Source organism: Apteryx mantelli, chromosome 9 (genome assembly GCF_036417845.1).
Source record: "Apteryx mantelli isolate bAptMan1 chromosome 9, bAptMan1.hap1, whole genome shotgun sequence".
NCBI lineage: Eukaryota > Metazoa > Chordata > Aves > Apterygiformes > Apterygidae > Apteryx > Apteryx mantelli.
This window is the reverse complement of record NC_089986.1, coordinates 19,196,578-19,218,033: the sequence shown is the minus strand read 5'-3', so window position 1 is coordinate 19,218,033 and position 21,456 is coordinate 19,196,578. Positions and strand designations below refer to the sequence as shown.

Sequence of the window (21,456 nt, the reverse complement as noted above, 5' to 3'; positions counted from 1 at the left end):
GTTTCCTTGGCAACCAAATCCTTTTAAAAGGTGCAATAGTAGTGCTGTAAAGAAGTTATTCTCTTTAATACCAATACCACAATGCAAATGGAAATTTTGCAGTTAAGTTTCTTTTCAGTTCTAAATGAGAATCTGATGTCATTTAATGTTTCCATGCAGCTATCATTTCTTAAACCATGCCATGTTTATAAAGCTGTACACAACAGAAAACTGTTTTTTTCCTGTTTTGCATTGATTGTTTCCCGAAACGCACCCAGATTCTTTTTTTTTTTTTCATGTAGCCTCATCTTATATGTAGGTCAAGGTTTGCACTGTGTGTATATAAAGCGATAGTTTCATTATCACCAGGATAAAAGTATCACTAAAACATTTTGCAGCTGAGAAATGTAGAGAATCAGAAGTGTGTTTAAGCCCTCTTTCACCTTTGCTGAATTCTGCCACTGCACAGTAATGCTAATAAACCTTTTTTAAATAGTGGACGCATTTTGAAGTTCAGCTAAAGAACTGTGTTTAACCATACTGGAAAAGAACTTGTGTCAGATCTTATAAACAAGCCCTTATATAAGCTCACTTGTGGTCTGCGGTAATTTGCAGACCTCATACATTTTGCAAAATTTAAGTATTGTAATTCCTTATTTCCCTTTTCAGGTAACATTTTAAACAATATAAGTAAAGTTGAATCTCGTGTGTATACCAGAGTTAACAGCTTATACAGTATTAAATGTCTCAACTTATAATGTAGTGTATCTCCTTATGAATCTCCTTTGTACATGACTTGAGAAATTCTCACTACTGCAATGAGACTTTTGCAGCAGGGTAGCCATTTTCCTTTCATGTCCTTGACTTTAAAATGACTAAGTATATTTTATGTGGATGAGGATCCAGCACTGAAAATCAATGCAAAAGGTGTATTAGAAGCACAGCCAATTATATTAATGATAGCCTTGACAGTTTCAGTGAGATTGAACTAATTCTCATTTATTTTTAAATATATCAGTTCAGTGTACTCCAAATAAACAGTGTATAACTGTTCAGGAAGATGACTGTTGTCATCTGTCTTGATAGGCCAATGCTTAATAATGATAATAAAACCATTTGGTTCGTAATTACTAGATTAGTTTGACACAGTGCAATCATATTTCCCCATTCCACATAAGGAAGCAGAACTGAAAACATAATAAACAGCATCTCTCAAGTGACATATTAAAGTTGGTATTTTTTTTTGTAATTCAATTTTTCTCCAGTAGCTTATCTCTGATATATTGTTTTTCAGTCTGAAATGTTATTTGAAGTACGCCCTTACATGTAGTTACCAAAATTGTATTTCTTTGTTTATTTCTTGTGTGGTTATTTTTAAAGGAAGTTGCTGAGCTAATGCTATGCAGCAGCAATCTATTTATTGCTATCGATATTTATCTTTAGAAAAGAAGTGGCACTTTTAGTTAAACTGTTTTTGTTACGTCTTTGTGTTCAACTATATGCACTCAAGGCATTTAAAGAAAGTGCAGCTCCATGACACGAGCATGCTTCACTATGGCTGTTTTAAATCCATTTGCAAATTTGCTCTTTTGTTAGAGGGTGCAAGTCCTCTTGTAATTAATATGACTGAACTCAAGTGCTTTCATGGCTCTGGAAAAACTCATTGGCAGCCTGTGAGCAGTAATTTCTTCTAGCTAAAGAAACTGATTCATTTATTAAGGAGGATTCTAGTAATTAGCAAGCTGTTCCCAGTTTGAGTATCATACGTCGGGTGCTGTATGTATTTTAATGGTAGCTAAATCTAGCTAAGGCAGGGTGTCTAATGTTAAAGCCAGAGGTGCCATGCAAAATCTTGTGTAAACTTTGTGCGTTTTATTCTCTCTGGCTAAGGGGCTAACAGGGTACCTAGGAACACGTGCAGTTTTTCACACCTCAGCACAACCTGTCAAACGCTAGTGTCGGGGGGGCAGCCTTGGGGTTTTTGCCCCGTTTTATCCTAGATGCCAAATTGCTGATATTCAATTCCCCTTTTTATAACAGAAATCTATTATTTTATGCATGTAAATTCCACTTCTGCCAAACAGAAGATCTACGTAAAACTTGAGTAGGCACAAATTCAAACAAAAAATCATTCAGGCGGACACTATCCTGCTTACTTTTAAATGACCCTTTCAGTTAAGGTTACTCTGGCTCTAAACTTCAGGTTGATTTGCAGATCTCACAGTGTGAAACTGTTTGTGTTTAGATAATATTTGTCAGACTGTTACACTCAGATTCTGGTAGTAATGAACAGATACCAGTTAACCCTTCTGGGGCATCTAGGGTGTCTGTTTTATTTTATGATGTACAAGGTTTTATTAGGTACAGGGTTTTATTATGTATTAAAATTGATTTATTACGTATAGCAGTACATCTGAATTCTAGCATTATCAAATTTGGGGATTCTTTTAGCTTTGATAAAACCCTTTACTTGTTGGATTCCTCCAAGGCTGGTGTTTAAGCTTCCCATTCACCATAATCTTTGACAGTGACTTATGAACATAGATGGGCTTATGACTTTACTGGTATTTGAGATAATAATAATGGCTTGATGAAATTTTCTTTCATACTGGCCTTTGTTATGAGGAGATGTGCATGCTAGAGACTAGTTCAGCTAAAACAAAACAAGTGATGGATGCTGTAGTTATTGTATACAGTTATCTTTGAAATTACAGTGGTATATTTGCAAATGGAAGATGTATCTATTTATTCTTAATTGCTGCTCTATAAATGCCTCTCAGCTGAGTCATGTGGCCTTATCCATAAGATTCTGCAGTTGCTCTAGGGAACAATTTGATTTTGTTTAGTATCTTCAGAATAAAGCCTTGTTCTAAATTATTTTTACAGTATTATATAATAAAGTTATTAAGATGTTTGATATATAGTAACATAAAATTTGGATGTTTGAAAACAGTGAAGAACCATTTAAGCAGAGAGATACAGAAAGCCTATTCCAGAGGACAAGAGTTGCCTAAAAAGTCTAATCTGTGATAAAAGCGGTCAGAACAGAAGTGGCAGGATGGAAAGAAGAGAAAGAAAAGGCCCTTTGAGAGATGACAAAAATACATGGAGGCTTTAAAAATAAAAGATAACTTTTAATTGGTTTCTGAAGTTTATGTGGAGTCAAGGGAGCTGCCTAGTGATGAAGATTGTTTCCCCCAGTACCATGATTTGTTTTCTGAACTGGCAAAATGTGGTGCTAGTCTTAAATACGCTTATTTTTCACTGACCTTACCTTGTGAAACTCAGGAGCACACTGACTGAGAAAACTAGGAAGCCTCCATTACTGGATGTCTTATTAGGTAAATATGTCAGGAATGGTTTGGATATAGCTGGATGGCGGAGGGGAAAGGAAATACAGCTGAGGCCTGCTTTTAGCCTCATTTTTCCAATAATCCCGATAAAGAAATAGTTTTAAACTTTGGTTTGAAATGTCCTTAGATTTCAGTCTAGAACACATTATGAAACATTATGTCCTGTTTGCACTACACAGGTTAAACCATAATGAAACAAGGCTGGCAGAAGCAGTATTTATAATGGTTTGATTAACAGTACTGTTTTATTGCTAATAAGCTGCAAGCCTCACAGATCCAGATTTCGAGCCCTATGGCATTCCAAAGAAAGCGTAGATGAGTTACATGATATATCTGGAAATTAGTACTTGTCTAATGGTGTAGATATTAAATCTGAGTTTTCCCCTTTGCAGGCTGACACACAGTAGCCACAGAGGTCACACAGTTGCTGAGATGATTTTGCTGAACATACCTGTTGACACCACTTTAAAAAGACAGTAACAGACGAACAACCTGATTCTAGGTGGGTAAGTTTATGGGGTGATTATAGTAAGCTGCGATCTCTTTAAAACTTGCACAGAAATAAAGCTGAAATATTTAATGTTTCAAAAGCACATTATATGATTTTGTTTCAATTAAATATTTACCTTTTTTTTTAAGAAACATTTAAGAGTTTTTTTCACTGTTGTACTGCATTACTATATTCAAGTGTCAATACTGTTAGGTTTTTCCATCTCCTGTTAGATTTTTATTGCCATAGAGGTTGGAGAAATAAAATCTTGCAGAATAGACACTTGAAACAGGTTGTTATGGCCTCCATGAAACTCCCATGATCTGCGCAAACCAGACCTATTGGCAGACAAGAAGCAAACCTCTCGAGCTTGCCAGAATGTTAACTCTGGATGCCAGTACTAGCAACCATTACAAACCAGTGCCATACAATAAAGGTAGAGGAACTCTATTAGGGCCCATGTCCAATTTTAATCTTGCTATTTTGACTGACTTTGATATAGTTCATCTCATAAAAGGCTACCTCATAAAGGCTCTACCTTTATGCATGACTGTAATCAGGGGTAGTAAAAAAACCCTTGAATTGTGAGCTGCAGTAAGCAGTTAGTAAATTCAAGTACAGTATTGTGATAAATGATCAGGATTTTTCAAAATACAGTTTTGCATTTTCATGACTTTTTCAAATATTAGCAGTTTCCTTTCTGTCTTCTTATTGTGAATTCAAAATAATCATCTCGGTTAAAATAAACATGCCTGGTATATGTGCTTTAGCTTTGAGATATATATGTACAAAATGAAAGAATCTGAAATCCTGATAATTCATTAATTTTGAACCTGGCCCTTTGCATCATATAGTATAATTTGCATTGTAGCAAGGGAGTAGTTTCATTGATTTCAGTGGCATTATTCACACAAATTTCTGTAGGAAATTATTTGTGTGCTCATAGTCATTAATGCTGAAATATCTTAAGATATAAATAGATAATTAAGGCTACCAGTCAAAATGTAAGATAAGGAACCATTTAAAACACACGTACACACAAAACATCAAAAAATATTCTTTATGTTCTAGAATATCTCAAAATAATATCTGTAGCTAAGTTTACTTTTAATACACAATGCTCTATGATATACAGATAGAAAATGGTAACAGATTTTCACAGAAAACAAGACTGCATTGGTAGTTTAAATTAATCAGTGAAACATTAAAATCAGATAAATTGAAGTTACCTGGACTTACAGACCAATGGGCTGCAAAATCTAAATTCTACCTATTTTAAGTAAATGATCATAGAACAGTTGCTCAGTATTTTTTAGATAGAATACTGGGCCATAACCTGTTTCCTTGGCAACTACATACGAATAAAAGGTACATTAGCAAAGCTGCAGATGTGTGTCAGTGAATGCTTATTAACCAGCCCAATGCATTTACATAGCATGTGCTCATAATAATGCATGCATCTTGAAAATCACCATATAAAAAGATTTCTGGGCATGGCCCAAAATGGATTTTTAATACTCAAAGATTTTAACCTAAAACTTAATGTTTTCAATGGAAATGTCTCCATGATTTTTCATTGAGCTTTAATTTGGGCTTGCAATAACTGGACAATATTAGCGTGGCAGGTTTGGTCTGCAAACCTTTCTCCAAGATTCTGAATACTTATAACACTCCTTTAAGACAACAAAATATGGAAATTAAGATATCTGGTGTCTTTCAGAAATGCTCAGCCATTCTAAATTTGAATCTTGCACCAGCATTCAGAAGCAAATATGATTATGCTGCTTGACACAGTGACAAAATAAGGCCACTAAATAAAAATGAAACTTCTATTGCTTGTAGCACCCTCATTCTATCCAACATACCCAAGTCAAGAGATACAACAATAAACCGCTGTCTTTTAACAGTCAGCAATAGAAAGGGGGAAAAAAGGCAAGAGAAAGCTGTAGAAGAGATCAAAATGGCAGCTGTTCATGGACTTTCAGAATAAGATTTTGATGTAGCATTTAGGCAGTACTCACACTTTGTGTACAATTTCTGGGTTTGTATAGTATTATTTTGCTCTATATTCCTAGCTTTAAAAGAAGCTTAGATATATATTAGATCAATTTTGACAAATTTCTTTACTGATTTGAGCTAAGTTATGTACATTTTAGCCTGTCTTCTCAAAGTATTCATTTTGTATATCAAAAGAAAGACTGTATACCTCTCTTCAGGTTAATCGTATTATCCCAAAATGATGTATCTTTAATAGTTAATAAGCATCTCTAAAATGCTAATCTTTAGAAGGACAGAAAGGAAAAATGGGAGACTGCAAGTCTTGAGCTTAAATTCAATTGGTGTAATCTGAGAAGTTGTTGTTTATGTGACCAGTAGCCTAATTAAAACCCTCTTCAAATCAATGAAAAGACTCCCATTGACTTTTTTTGGAGTATGGCATAGGAGAGAAGCCTTCATAGATAACAATGAGTTTTAGCAAATGAACACTACCCTGAAAATGTTGAACATTTCCATAACTTTCAGCTGTCAAATACACAAAAATCTGGTATCAGTTTGAGGTAGTGTGAACAATATCATATGAATCTGTTCATGATCCTGAACCATAAGCAATATTATTATATACCATCAGGTACTGCAATACTATTAAGCCTTTTGGCTGAATAAGCATTCAGGGAAGTATTAGGGAGATGCAAGTCAACTGTTTTTTTATTTTTACTATCTGTTGCTCTCCATCTGATCTGAGCTCACTGTCAGGCCAGGATTTGTACCTGGGTAGCTCACATGGTGGCAGGGCTTGCAGTGCAAGTCAGAGCAGGAGCCACTGAGATTCTCTTCTTACTGCCACTTCCCCCAGAAGATCTGGATCTCCCAGCTTTCCCAGCATAAACCTCTCTCTCAACTGCTTCTGAGGTCAAAAATTGATCATCTGAATTGGCATGTGAAAAGGCCTTCTCCTCTCCAGTGCTTAGGTGAGGAGACAGAACGACCTGCTTTCTGCTACAGTCTCTCTTCACTGCTAGAGCGGAGAGGCTCTTCTCCAGCTTTCAGGCTGGAAGCATGCAGCGGGATAGAAGGAGAAGGAAAGCAGGGCTTGGGTGGGCAACGTAGCTCAGCACAGAACAGAGCCAAAGAACCATAAGATACAAGTGCACACAAAATTGTGTTGTCACAACAAATGGCAACACTTAAGATGATTCAGAGTAAAAGTTATCACTTGTGCTAGCATTTAGGACTTTTAGCATGCTGAAACTCACCAATATAAGAGCAAAAATATAAAAATATTTTGCAGTTTTAAAGAATGTTGGAGATCAGTGGTGGTCAGCTAGCAGCTTGAAGCTTCTAACTTTTTGAAATGTCTGTGCCTAACCATCTAGCAGGCAAATTAAATCAGGTTATTGCTATGCATGTGTTGCCAGGGGAAGGGATGTAACTCTATTTTGAGTCTAGCAAGATTTGTTACCTCAGCTGCAGTAAAGGGCAAGAATGGCTGTACTGGCCTGGTCTCCAGCACACCTGGCTGGGAATAACAGTGGCCCCCAAACATGCAGTTTGGCTGCTGCTCTTGTGGATGTTGATTCAGATATTCAAAGGATGTTTTCTCTGAAATTGGAAAATGAAAGGCTGGATTGGACTACTTTTATTTTGTCTTTCTGATAACCGAATGGGCAACAGAATACAACACAGTAATTGTCCAAAATGAACAAAACCTAAATGTTTAATTTGTTACTTTTGTTTAAAGCTATTGAGATATATCATTTACTACACTTAACAGTCAACAGAAAAAGGGAAAATACTCAGACTGTAAACACAGCTTCACGACTACGATCGATCTAAACAACTAGGACTGCGATGCGTCCCAGAAGTGTAGGAGGCTAGAAAGTGGCTTGTCAGCAGCACATACAGCGAAGAGTTAAAATGGAAATAATATTGCGTTTGTTCATACAGAAATAGTAAAGTCAGCTGATTTTTAGTAGCAGTACAACGTGAGCTTCTAAATTTTGTGCAACAGTGAAGAATTTGGATTTATGTCAGTTATTGTTCTTGCCTGGTTTTCTTCTTTAGGCTGGTGGAGAGACAAAGGTATAATTATACCTTTAAAAATTACTTGTATTTGTTTGGTTTAGTGTTAATGGGACTTATATTAGGTCATGCCTAAAATGACTTCTACAAAGTCAACATAACTTGGGGAAAGAGGCTTACATGTGCAGCTCACACAGTTTTAGAGGCAGGTAAGTCCTACCCGGCTCTCCTCTTTCCCGCCCAGCCCAGGATGAATGGGCAGCTGCAGCAGGTCACTGTGTTTCTGGCTCCTTCCCCTTTCTTCTCCTTCTGCTGAAGGGTCTAGAAGAGGAGGAGGCCTAAGCAGAGGAACTATTTCCCTTGCTCCCTTTACAGAAAAGGGAGAGAAGGTACTTCGGGCTGCTGAGTCCCTCCTGCTCCGTACTTCAGAGTGAAGTGCTGGTCTGCTTGAGGTGTTGGACAAGCTGTGTTTTCCTTCTCAGCAGCCTCAGTGGTTGCTTGGACCCCAGCAGTGAGAGCAATATGGAAGCCAGTCCATCCAAGCGTGTTTTTCATGGATAGGCAGGCCTTCGCTAGACATTGAGAAGGAAACCATCAAGCCTTGACCAAAATCCTGTCACTCACAAGGAATTTGCACAAGTTGGTAATGCTATATATATTGTTTCCTGCTATTCTTTAAGAACTGAAACTGCTTGACTACAGAGGAATATTGGAACATTTTTTTCCTCAGCAGTTTGAAATACTCCTAAGGAAAGAATACCACATGCCACGATTTGCAGAAGTGAGATTATCAGACTTCAGCAAAGCTTCCAAACACCACCACTTCAGCAGCCACTTTTATACATTTTTCATTTTAAAAGAAGTAAAAGCTTGCTGATATATATATATATATATATATATATATATATATATAGTATCTTGCAGTTATACCATAAAAGAAGTAATCCACTTTTAAACCACTCTGGACTTATATTTAAAGAACAGAATATTTGTGTGATGTTATGCACAACCATTTATATGTTTAACGGGAATTGGTACGCATACCCTAGCAAGATTACTATGTCTTCTGGTATATAATGCATATTGTGGCTTACACTCTGAAATCAGGACTGCAGGTGTAGACAAATCTCCTTGTGCAACTTCTCATTGAGATTAACAGATATTAATGTAGTCAATTCACACAGGTCTGATTGCAGCACCAGTTCCTCCATTTTCTTTGCATGTAAATGGTATTACATGAAGCATTATAGTGAGAATGTAAAATCTTGAGTGCAGCCAGGCCAGTCTTATAAAGAATTTCTTACTGTGAAGTACATTTTCAATATATTTCAATATATTTTCAATATATTTTCAAACATGTCAGTAAGTCAATGAGACTGTGAATTCCAAATAGCTCACGTTCACATATGGAAATTAGTACCATCAAGCACTATCAGTCAGAAAAAGTGACTGAGCTAAAGTTTCCATAAGAAGACACCCTACTGATTTAAAAAAAAAATATCTGTTTTCTGCAACTCTGTTATATGACCTACAGATATGGAAACTGCCAGGACATGAAACGGTCAAGCACAAATAGACTAATATCTCTAAATTGGGGGTATACGAATAATGTGTTATACAAATGACAGTTATCCCTCTGTTTTTTAAAACAACTAAAGAAAAACAAGTTTAATTAAGGTTTAATGAGAATTCATAACCTAATTTTCCTTAACTTTGTTTCACATAATCTAAAACAATACTTGTATTTGTTGCTGTTCAGTAATGCATATTAATTTCTCTCTTTTAAAGGATTATAATGGTTTTAATTTAATCCATATTATCGTGTTCCTACTAACAACACATTCTTCACAAATACTTCTGAGGGCACTTTTGTCAGAAGTCTTCATTAATACATACTAATATGCACACCTAAAACAATACAGAAACAATAGTAAATAAGCAAAGTCCAGGATTAAAAGTAACCTACACATGATTATGAAACTCTGTTTCTCAGTTATGTAGTTTGGAATAAAAAAGAAGGTTGTGATAACCTTGCTTTTGTTCTTCAACTATTTGTTCCACATTTCATTACTGACAGCTACAGAACACCTCAGTTTGTGATGAGATGAAAAAAAACACTTTTGGGTAGTAGAGTGTCCTAAGTGAGGATATATATTGCTTCAACAGGGGAACTTTTATACGGGAATTTCAGTAATCCAGAAGTGATAATGAAGTTCTCCACAGACATGTTCATTATTTCTCAGCTGGACTTTTAATGTGGATTGTGTAAAATAGTGGGAGAAGGGAGAAGTTTAGATTAGTCACTGAAATTCTGACAATCCCCTGAAAACAAAAAATATATATTTCCATATCTTTCAAACAACCAGGAAAACGGATGAGAATTCCAAAATAATGTGCTGAAAAAAGATCATCCCTTCTTAAGATGGACCTGTTTATCTAATGTTGATATTAAATTTTTCCTTAGATGATGAGCAGCATTTATCAGGGAAGTGAGTTATAGCAACACTGTAGCTTCCAACCTACCAGAAGTGATGATGACAAAAGAGTTCATGCTTCTGGAAATTTTGTGTCTAAAATGAGCCAGTTCCTACTGTTCAGTGCTTCTAACTCATAGGTTTAGATTTTAAAACAAAATATCTGTCCAGCAACAGCCCATACATGGTAACTTGTAAAAATTAATACAGATTAGTGTTTGGCGAAATTAGTCCAAACTTTAAGACAAAAGGAAAGCATCCTTTGGCCTAAATAGATGCTTCTCACCTGACTCAAAGCCCAATTTTTCTCCAAGTTTCATGATTACAAGTACCTGGAGAAACAGATTTTGCAATCTATTTAAAATCAGAGAGAGCTAGTATATAGACAAAATATACCAAATATATTGGAGCAAATAAAATGCTTCTGGCCAAATAAAATTACGCTACTTTCTTCTTTGTTTAGGCAAACATTTGTTAGCACTTCATGAGCACTAATAGTAATGTTGCACTTGTTTCCTGAGGCAGTAAATATTTTGATGAAATTAGAGGCTAAGACTACTGCTTCAAATAAACATCCTCATGGTACCTTATGGATTTTTATATATGCTTAAAAACAAGAAAGCTAGTATAATCAGATAAGGAAAAGAAAATAAATGTGAACGTACTTCAAGATCTGCACCAAATTTATTTCAGATATGATTATTTTGAGGAAATATTCCGTCTCTCTCCTTTTCAGTGGGAAGCTGCAGAATTTATGTCCTGAGCTACGTATCTCCATAGATGCTTTCTCTTCTCCATAGGAGAAAGGCTTTGAAAAAGAATAAGGTAATGAAAGGGTCATTTGTTAGGTTTAAAAGGAATATTAAATAATGTGAATTAAACTGCATGAGTGATCACAGAGCAAGGGGTTGGATACAGGGAGCACTGTATTTCCCCATCTTTCTGAGCTTGCAGAATTTGCAGATAAACAGCCTGGCTGATATGCTAAATATCACAGAAGAGCGTGTTAATTTAGCACAAAGCATTTGATGCAAAATAAGCACATAAAAATACCCTAGCAGTTAGTATGAGGAAAAAGGGAAGCCAGGGCCCCGAGAGCAGCCTGTATTTCACGAGCGCCAGCCCAGTCTCATTACCCGGGATTATGGCAGCAAAATGGCTGCTGCGCTCGCCGCCCCGTGTCGCAGCCGCGGGCCCTCGGCCTGCGTGGCGCGCCGAGGCCGCCGGCCGCACGCCGCAGCGGACATGGCACCGAGGCGTTGCCTGCGCCTAGGCACCAGGCGCGCTGCTCCACGCAGCTGCTGCCTTTGTCTTCCTCCCTGCTCGGGGAAACCACCAAAAATAAATTTTAATTGGCACGTAGCTCAAAAACAGTGGCTTATTCGGCATGTGAGCATAAAATTACTTAAGCATTTCTGCTAGTGCGAGGAAAATCGTATCCTAGGTTAATAAGCGCAGCTTCCTCAGCTCGAGCTTTAGTTTCACCCAGGGTACAGTTATTACCCATAAACAGGAAGCTTCTTCAAGTTATCTAGCCAGTTGAAGAGTTGCCAAATGTTTGATGTCTCAAAAGGCTCTATTTCAAGACAGACAAATATACTGAAATTAACGTGCTGTATCAGCAGCTTATATTTGATGTAATTCATACAGGATTAAACAACAATTGTGTTTTAACTCCGCGGTAGCAGTTCCCATTACTGTAGCTGCGAAAGCCTTTATTTCACATCTTGCTTTAATAAGAAAAGGGGATAGGGCTTTTCTTGCATGCATCCAGCTCCACCTTGTGGGCAAAAGACGAGAATGAGCTTGTACTGATCGACCACTTCCCTCAGCTTTCCTGGGTGGTAACAATTTCAGTGTTTCAGTTAATTAAAAGTTTCAGAAGAGGCATGGAGAAAGGCTGAAAACTTCTGACATCAGAAAGAACTAGACATGCAGTGGCAAATGTATGTTTGAAAAGATTATTTTTTAGAGCCAGGTAAGTTACAGAGTACCAAGTCTCTCCACTGTTACAGGAGATACAGAGACACGGCATTGGTTTTCCTAGTGAGACACATAACTCTAAAGAAACGTGTAAGCCTTCCCTGAGTACCCTGATAAGGTCTAAAGGCTGTTTTCCTTATGATGAGAAACTATGATAGAAAGTCTAAACCAAGAAGTGAGAGAATGAATTAGGGATGCTAATAATGAGGAAGAATTACCAGTCTTTCAGAGTGGTTCATCTGATGACTGCAGAGATCTGCCAATATTAACATAATCTTCTTACTTTAAGTTTCTCATCCCTGGCAACGGTCTGAATTAAAAGTCAAAGGAAATAATGAGAGGCTGAAAAAGAGTGATTTAAAGTCTATAATGCTTATGAGGCTGTAACAAATAGAAAAGGGAAGTGTTATTCTAAATTAACAGGGAAGGATGGCAAGAAGCAAGAGTCTAAAAGAGAAAAAATATAAACATACTTGTAGAAAATGATGTGTAGCTATGTAGACTATAACAATAAACTACAAGCCTTTGCAAGCTATTAAACATAATTAGACTTCATTAAAACTTTGCTGCATGCCTGGGGTTGTAAGGAGACCTAAGGAAACCCTGTCCAGGCAGCCCTGTGTAGTCATCATGCCTGGAGGGAATCAGTGAAGTGTTTTCATAAAAAACTGAGCTACAACCATGAAAGTGATGGTTTGGCACTAAGCTCTGAACTAACAATTACTCAGGTGCGGAAGGATCAGGATAGTAGAACCGGGGCGGGGAGAGTTGCTTTCTGTTTTGTTTTGATGCCTAGCCCTGTTTCTGCTCAAGAATAAAATAGTGCGCTTTAGGAGAGTTAGGTACAGAAGACTCCTTCCTTGGTTGAGGAAACAGGCTGGAAACAAAGCGGAGGTATCCTTCAGAGTATGTTAACAGAGTGTAATGAAATTGAACACAGGAAAATTATGGAGGGTTTATTAAGTATCTTGTCATTTTTTATTTTGCTTGGGTACTGGCAACTCTAACTGCCATGCTGTATTTGTTGATGCTGCTAGCTTCTCTTTCAAGCTTAGGGGACAGAAGTGGAGTAACACAGTGCCTTCCACATATGTAATGGGTGCACTTGCCTGGCAATGGGTTTCAAAGGCTTAGCAAGAAGAAAAAAAAAATTCATAGACTGCAACTGTTCTTCAGTAGTAAAAACTTTAGTACTTGTTATATTTGGTATTTATAAGCCAGTAAGACTTCTTGTGATCTCCTTGCTCACTTCAAAGTAACATCAATATAAAGGTCAGCAGTAGCTTCTTCGCTCTGCAGTGTTCATGTAGAGTTGGCTGCTTTAATGTTTATAACTAGCAATGTCATCTGTGAGGCATAACTAGTCAAATTTGTATTTGGATGTGTCGATCTCTGATCTTCCAGTCAACCTTTAATATTATTAATTTTCACTTATGGCTGTTGTCCTGAAGCGGTACTCTGTTAATGCCAAAAAAGGTAACACTATAGTTTAATCAATGTGCTGAACATTATGTGTAAGATCCAGATGAATGTGTAAATCTTATTCCTAAAAGTGATTCAACAACTTTTATGACAGGTTGAATCTATTATTGTTTTTCCAGAAAATCTGCAAGTAGTAACACGCAACCTAAAATTTTGCTGTTTGGAAGCTAGATATCTGTAGTTGCAAGTTATACCACCAAGGTGCCATACTGATTACAAAGAAGTTACTTTTGTCTTGACTGAGTGTAAAAAAGTATCAAAGTAACACACTGAAACTGGTAAAGAAAGGATGACTTAGTAGCCTGAAGAATCTAGCTGACCTTTTAATAGGTCAAATAGCCAGAAAAGGGGACTTAAATAAGTTTGGGGCAACATTTGATAAATACCAGCATTTCTTCCATGATTCTATAACAAAAATCAGACAGAAAAATAGTAATATTTCAAATGGACCTTTCAGTTTTATAATAGAAAATATATAATCAGAAGAGCCTGATTTCTATGTATCTTTGTCTCAGCAGGGCACCCTTGGGAACTAAAGAGACGTTTTCCTTTTACAGTACTTCCCACCAACTGCAAACAGAATGTAAAATGTTCCTAGTATGTGGGCTAGATAGGGCATTCTGATCTTACAGTATTTCACAAAAAACCTTCACAAATGCAAGAGGCAAGACAGGTAAAATAAAAGGTAGTAGAGAATCATTACACACATGAATAAGTAGACTATTTGGGGAATGTACCAGCTGAGACAGATAAGCAAAAAGTGCTGGCTCTGAAAATTAATTTGCTCCAGAGTTTTTCTGTATAATCTTTCAAAGAGATATATAGCAGATGGTTTAGCACAAGGGGAGAAAATAAATGTCCAAATAGCAAATGATAGTTTCTACTATCTTTGCACAAGGAATCTAGATTGGTATTTTACTGAGCATACTACAATATCCGTGATTCAAAGACTACAAAAACTAGCAATCTACTGACATACAAGTAGAAATTGAAAATACTTGCTTTTCCCTTAAAGAGGTTAAATTTTGAAATAGCTAGTTGAATAATAAGACTCCTACTAAAAATGCTCAGGTAACAAGTTGTAGGCTTTGTGTATAAATGCCTCTTAGAATAGAAGTAGCAGTCTGATATATTTAGCAACAGTATGTTGGATGATATGTCTTTGAACTAAAACTAGCTGTCTACTACAAAGAAACAGAAAAAATACAGGCAAGTGTCTATGGGGGAGTTCATTGGGAGGTAGAGTTGACAGCATTTATTTAACTCTATCAATAGCTTCTTTTGTGAAATGTTTTTGATGTCTGACAGTTGGTTTCTAATACCACATCACATGAGCAAGTCAGACGTAATCTCAGACACTGTCAATGAGAAAAAGAATCAATTAAGGGATTGTGGCTACTTGCTTGAAGAAAAGTGTTCTTGTCAGTATTCTTTATGTAGAAGACTTGATATACTAGAAGCTGTCTACAATTACGTATGGGTTTTCAGACACTGAACCAAAGGAGACAACCATACTTTACTGTGAACTTCAGGTCATCATTCCAAGTGAATCAATGTTTAATACCACTTACCGTAAGCCAAGTAAGTGTAATGAACAAACACGTCATGAAGTATGATTTTAAGATTTAAAGACACAAAGCAATGCATCTAGATCTACAGCTAGTGCAAGTGACCAGATAAGCAAGATAATATGCATGCCTACATTTCTGTCACAGTAGTGCTGATGAATTCATTTCTTGATATCCCTGGCATATTTACGCATCAGAGTTATTTTGCATGAATCACAACTTGGAGTTTTCTTAGTGCCGTGCATTCACAATTCTAAGCCATTAACCTGCATTAGCAGTTTTGGCCATTTGCATAGATAATATCTGTCTTAGAGAAACAGCGGCCGTGTTATAAGGTACAAATTTTACCTCTAACCTTCATCCATAATGTACCAAATTATGATATTTCACATAGGGCATTGGGTTTGTCTTCATAGTAGGACTGTCATTCTTTTTTGTATCATTTAATTAGCAGTGAAGTAGTCAGTGGATATTTGCTAAACTGTCTAAAGTGTGAAGTAGACTAGCTTCAACAAGGGATGTGTCCTATTACTTACTTTGTGATAAAGACCCCATTTTCAACAGAGTTACTTCCTACTAGCTTGGATGAAAGAGCCAATGTGATCTAAATGACTATTGTTGTTTGCTTAGTGAATATTAATTTACCCTTTGGACCTGACCCACCTTAATAAATATAATTAACATTTTTAATGTAATCTTTTTGACCATAAGGGCTAGATACTAAAAACTTTTAAGCCTAACTTTTAAATTTAGTGCACTGGATGAAATGTCTACAAGGTATTCCTAACTTATTACATGACTACAGTGTGACACTATTTTAACCAATATTACAAAATATTTGTAGTTGGTCACTCTCTTTAAGGTGCATTTCTGATTATATGAGTTGAAAGAAAAGGTCTTAAATTAATAAATGTGCAGATAGTTTACTGTAGTGATTGGTAAGTGACCATAGGACAACTATTTCTGGTTCTGATAACCTATGTCAGAAAAGGTCAGCAGTATTTGAAAACACAACCCAGAAGAAGAGGAACAAACCTCATGCTGTGGTACAGATCTGAATTTTAACAAAGCAAAACAAATAAATCATCTGGTTAAGTCAGGGATTTTCTCCAGATATAGTCTATCAAATACATCTATTATTTTCTTCGGTATATTTTTCAATCATATTTTGCATCTTTTATATCAGTTAAGTAAACTGATATATTCATACAGTACAGCCTGGCTAGTCTAAACTATTTTCTCAAATCAACATTAAACCTCATTACAGAATTTAGCAGTTATTTAACAGCATTTATTATTGCATTGAAATCTTACTATGTGACAGAAATTAAGAACAAACACACACTGTCACATTACAAACTATGAACATAAATAAATCTAAACTATAGCTGAAGAAAAAATATACTTTTATTGCTCTCAACTTGTGGTTTTACTCATTGAACTGGAAAATTTCATAAAATTCTCTGTCATTTTAAGGTAAATGCTATGTAAACTATTTATCTAATAAACCCTAATCACTATTTAAAAAACAGTAAAGGAATTACATAAATAATGTTGCACATGCTCCACTGCTGTTTACAGAATGGTGGTGTTTGTGCATTCACTTGTTCATAAAGCCTTGTCCTGTAACTAAAACTTCATTTCACAGGATCCCCGATTCCTGTGTTAAATGCTATCTTAATAAGGAGATCAAATGCAGTTGTGTTGCTACGTGATTGACAAGCACCTCAGAAAACGAAGTCCTCAGCATCCACAGAACCACAACAATTCAACCTTCCCCATAAGGGCCGCCAAATGACTCAGCCGGGTGCTGGGGGAATTACCTCGAGGGTTCAGGGAGTCCTTTGGTGCGAGCTGCATTGGATGCACCCGCTGGCATGTCAGAACGAGGCAGCTCTAAGTCCCAGGGCTGGGTGCCAGTCAGCTTATCCAAAAAAGGCACAGGTTTGGCTGCCGACCCACCTGGGGATAAGTAAGAGCTCTGGCTCCTACTGAGGAGCTACAGGAGCTCCTGCATCCTTGACCTGTACGTAAATATTTATTGAGAAGTTAGCACAGCCCAATGAAATGGGGCAGAACATACAACCCATAGACATGTTGATGCATCAAAGACAGCCGTATCAGCCAGCTGGGAGTAAATAATTTTTACCTAGTGATCACCTTGCATATAAATCACACCTGCTAGCCTGAGAAGCCAGATTACCCTCAATATTGTTTGCATGAGTGAAACTAAAACTTCTACCTTAAATTATGTAGTAAAATTGTATTTGTTCTTAAAACTTAAAAATAAATATAGAACCACAAACTCAATCCGTCACTGAAATGGATGAAAAATGCATTTAAAAGATATTTACTTTTTTTTTTCTCTTGTAGATGACAGTCATGTCCCATTCAAAGGATCTCAAGGACGACTTCCACAGTGACACTGTACTTTCCATTTTAAATGAACAGCGCATTCGGGGTATTTTATGTGATGTCACCATAATTGTGGAAGATACCAAGTTTAAAGCCCATAGTAATGTGCTGGCAGCTTCAAGCCTTTATTTTAAAAACATTTTCTGGAGTCGTACTATCTGCATTTCAGGTCATGTACTGGAGTTAGATGATCTCAAAGCTGAAGTGTTTACAGAAATTCTTAATTACATCTACAGTTCCACAGTAGTTGTTAAAAGGCAGGAGACGGTAACAGACCTTGCAGCTGCAGGGAAAAAACTGGGAATATCATTTCTAGAAGATCTTACAGACATTAATTTTTCAAGTTCCCCCTGTCCCTATGCATACTGTATCAATGAAAAAGGAACTGTCAAAGAGGAAAAACACGAAAAGAGACATGAAGACTCAGCTGCCACAAATGGACCACGAATTACAAATGCATTCTCAATTTTTGAAACTGAAAATAGTGTTTTTTCTCCACTTGATTTGAGAGCAAGCTTTAAAAAGGTATCCGAAACAATACAAACACCCAACATCAGCCTCGACAGAAGTGACGTTTGCAAAGATGCTGAATCAGCCAGTACATTAGCTGAACACTCCTATGCAGTTTCTTCAGGGGGAGATATTTTTCAAGGAACATCCTTTTTTGAACAGGACAACAGCCCTTCATATAAGGTGGGCGAAGAGCATTATGAAAATCTCAAAGCTACACCACTCATTCAGCCAGGAAAACAGACCTGTAGCACTCCTAAGACAGCCTTTAAGTCTCAGGGTGCTGGTTTGGCTATAGCAAAAGCGTCAGCCTCTACAGTAACCAATACAGAAGTCCAACATGAAGCTGTTACTGATCAAACAATTATTTCTTTTCCAAAACCTCAAAATAAAGCAGGAGATTTCCACTTACCCAGAGAAGAAGAAAATAAATCTGCTAACATCCCTGTATCTGTGGCAACTGTGGTTCCACCTGTTTACAACTGTAACTGTTGTACAAAATCATTCAACGACAGAGCTTTACTCAGTACTCATCTTCAGCTCCATTCAGAGCATCAGGAAACTTTCATATGCAAATACTGCAGCAAACAATTTGCAAATCTAAATATCCTGGAAAGTCATGAACAAGTCTGTATGAGATCAAGTAGTTTACCTGTTCACAATGGAAATGAACAAAACTTTTCAGATAACTATACGGCTACGGATGGAAGGAATGGAAGTTCATATGCAAACACAGAGCCTCTGTTGTCTGAAAACAGCATAACTGATTATTCCAATGCAAGCTGCACTTTACCAGAAACGGATCATTTAGTTAAAGTTGTTGATGGGCAGATATTATATACTTGTATAGTTTGCAAGCGTAGTTATGTAACATTGTCTAGCCTTCGAAGACATGCAAATGTACATTCATGGAGAAGAACATATCCTTGCCACTACTGCAACAAAGTATTTGCATTAGCTGAATATCGCACCAGACATGAAATCTGGCACACAGGAGAAAGACGATACCAGTGCATTTTCTGTCTTGAGACTTTTATGACTTATTATATACTAAAAAATCATCAAAAATCTTTCCATGCAATTGACCACCGTCTCTCAGTAAATAAAAAAACAGCCAATGGAGGCTTAAAACCAAGTATGTATCCATACAAGCTTTATCGACTTTTACCTATGAAATGCCGGCGACTACCTTATAAATCCTATCGAAATTCTTCATATGAAAATGTTCAAACAAGCAGCCAGGTTAATGAATCTACTTCTAGTAACTGTTTCATTCCGAATTCTCTTAGTTCTGAGTTACCATCACTGAATTTTCAAAGTAATATATTAACAAACAACAGAACTCTTGCCTTGGATACATCTTCACGTAATGATACAGCATCTTCTACAAATACTCAGACTTCTTCCTCCTGGGGAGTGGGTATACTAAATTCTGACCTGCAAACTGACTTTTTCACCGGGGAAAAAACAGTTTCCACTGCTGCAAATGCTTCTGGTTCTCAGGAATGTGATTCCTCAATTGTGTCTTTTACTAATGTTAAGGAAAATTCGACCTCTGTCATCAGTTACAGCAGTTCTGCACCCTCTGTTATAATGCACAGTAGCAGAGTTTCATCAGTAATAATGCATAGTAAAACAGTCACTTCTGTAGAAAACAATAAGGCAGAATCGTCAAATAACCTACCTAGTCAATCTGTAAGTGATGATTGTAAATACGGGTCAGACAATTATGGCAAATGCATTACTAAATCAAAAACTATTAAGGAGAAAAAGAAAACACTGCTGTACAACAGAGCAGAAACAAGTGAGGATACGCAATACATCACAGGGGCTGGAGGTTCATCTAGCAAAACAACAAACACTGTTCAAGGGTCAAGTAAAACTGAAACGTACATTGCAAAGCCTGCCTTACCTGGAACATCTACTGACAGTAACGTTGCTCCTCTTTGCCAAATAACAGTAAAAATCGGTAATGAGGCTATTGTGAAAAGGCATATTTTAGGATCTAAGTTGTTTTGTAAAAGGGGCCGAAAATCTAAATATGAGTCTAAACAGGACAATCTAGTCGAGGAATCGGAAATGGAGGGAAAAGAAAGAAGCCCATCTCGGCTCTATAGCTCCGAATGCATGGAGCTGACTGAAATGTGTGATGATGTAAGTGATCAGGATTCCAGTGACAAGCCCTGGAGACCTTATTACAACTACAAACCAAAAAAGAAATCTAAACAGCTAAGAAAAATGAAAAAGACCAAATGGAGGAAAAAGCATGGAAACAAGAACACCATTACAGAAAGCCACAACACATACAATCGAGAGTATGCACTCAGGAATGCACCTGAGGAAAAGGGGATCAGTCAAGAAGAAAACACAGAGATGCCGAATCTTCATTGTGAGCTCTGTGAAAGAGACAAATCTTCCACTGCAGAAGGTCAAGAACACGTACACTGGCATGTAGCTACTTCAAAGCCTTACATTTGCGAATTATGCCAAAAACAATTTCAAAGTCCATCCACCTTAAAAATGCATATGAGGTGTCACACTGGGGAAAAGCCCTACACCTGCAAAACCTGTGGTAAGTGTTTTTCAATTCCTGGGAATCTACAGAAACATGAACGTATTCATTTGGGTGTCAAAGACTTTGTCTGCCAATACTGTAATAAGGCATTCACTTTAAATGAAACGCTCAAAATACATGAAAGAATTCATACTGGAGAAAAGCGCTACCACTGTCAGTTCTGCTTACAGAGTTTCTTGTATCTTTCTACCAAAAGGAATCATGAGCAAAGGCATGTACATGAGCATAATGGAAAAGGATATGCTTGTTTTCAATGCCCCAAAATTTGCAAGACAGCAGCTGCTCTGGGAATGCACCAGAAGAAACATCTGTTCAAAAGTTCAGGTCCTCAAGACAGGAAAGAACATTTTTGCAATGAAAGTGCTAAACTTTTGGAAAATCAACATTTCCTTGGCTCAGAAGGGAATGAAGTGAAAAATATACAAAATATAACTCCAGAAGTTATACTCTGAATGACAGTTGTGCAGAAGAGGAGAAAAATCCAAATATATATATTGGACAAAATACAGATTCATTGAAAGGGGAAACTTCTCCACTCAAATCAGTATCATTTACAAAAATAAAGGTCAAAGTTCTTCATCTAAATGTATGTCAATATATGCAAAAG

At 36.9% G+C, this 21,456-nt stretch overlaps 1 protein-coding gene across 1 annotated transcript; it reads left to right on the top strand.

Moving 5' to 3' along the window:
- The first annotated feature begins 3,816 nt into the window (after window positions 1-3,816).
- Window positions 3,817-21,456, top strand: ZBTB38 (zinc finger and BTB domain containing 38). Its single transcript, XM_013944313.2, has 2 exons — window positions 3,817-3,834; window positions 17,723-21,456. The coding sequence occupies exon 2, from the start codon at window positions 17,723-17,725 to the stop codon at window positions 21,299-21,301; it is 3,579 nt and encodes a 1,192-aa protein (XP_013799767.2). The 5' UTR covers window positions 3,817-3,834; the 3' UTR covers window positions 21,302-21,456.

What these genes read in the sequence shown, in the direction of transcription:
- ZBTB38 (XM_013944313.2), top strand. Translation starts at nt 17,723, where the DNA reads ATGACAGTCATGTCCCATTCAAAGGATCTCAAGGACGACTTCCACAGT.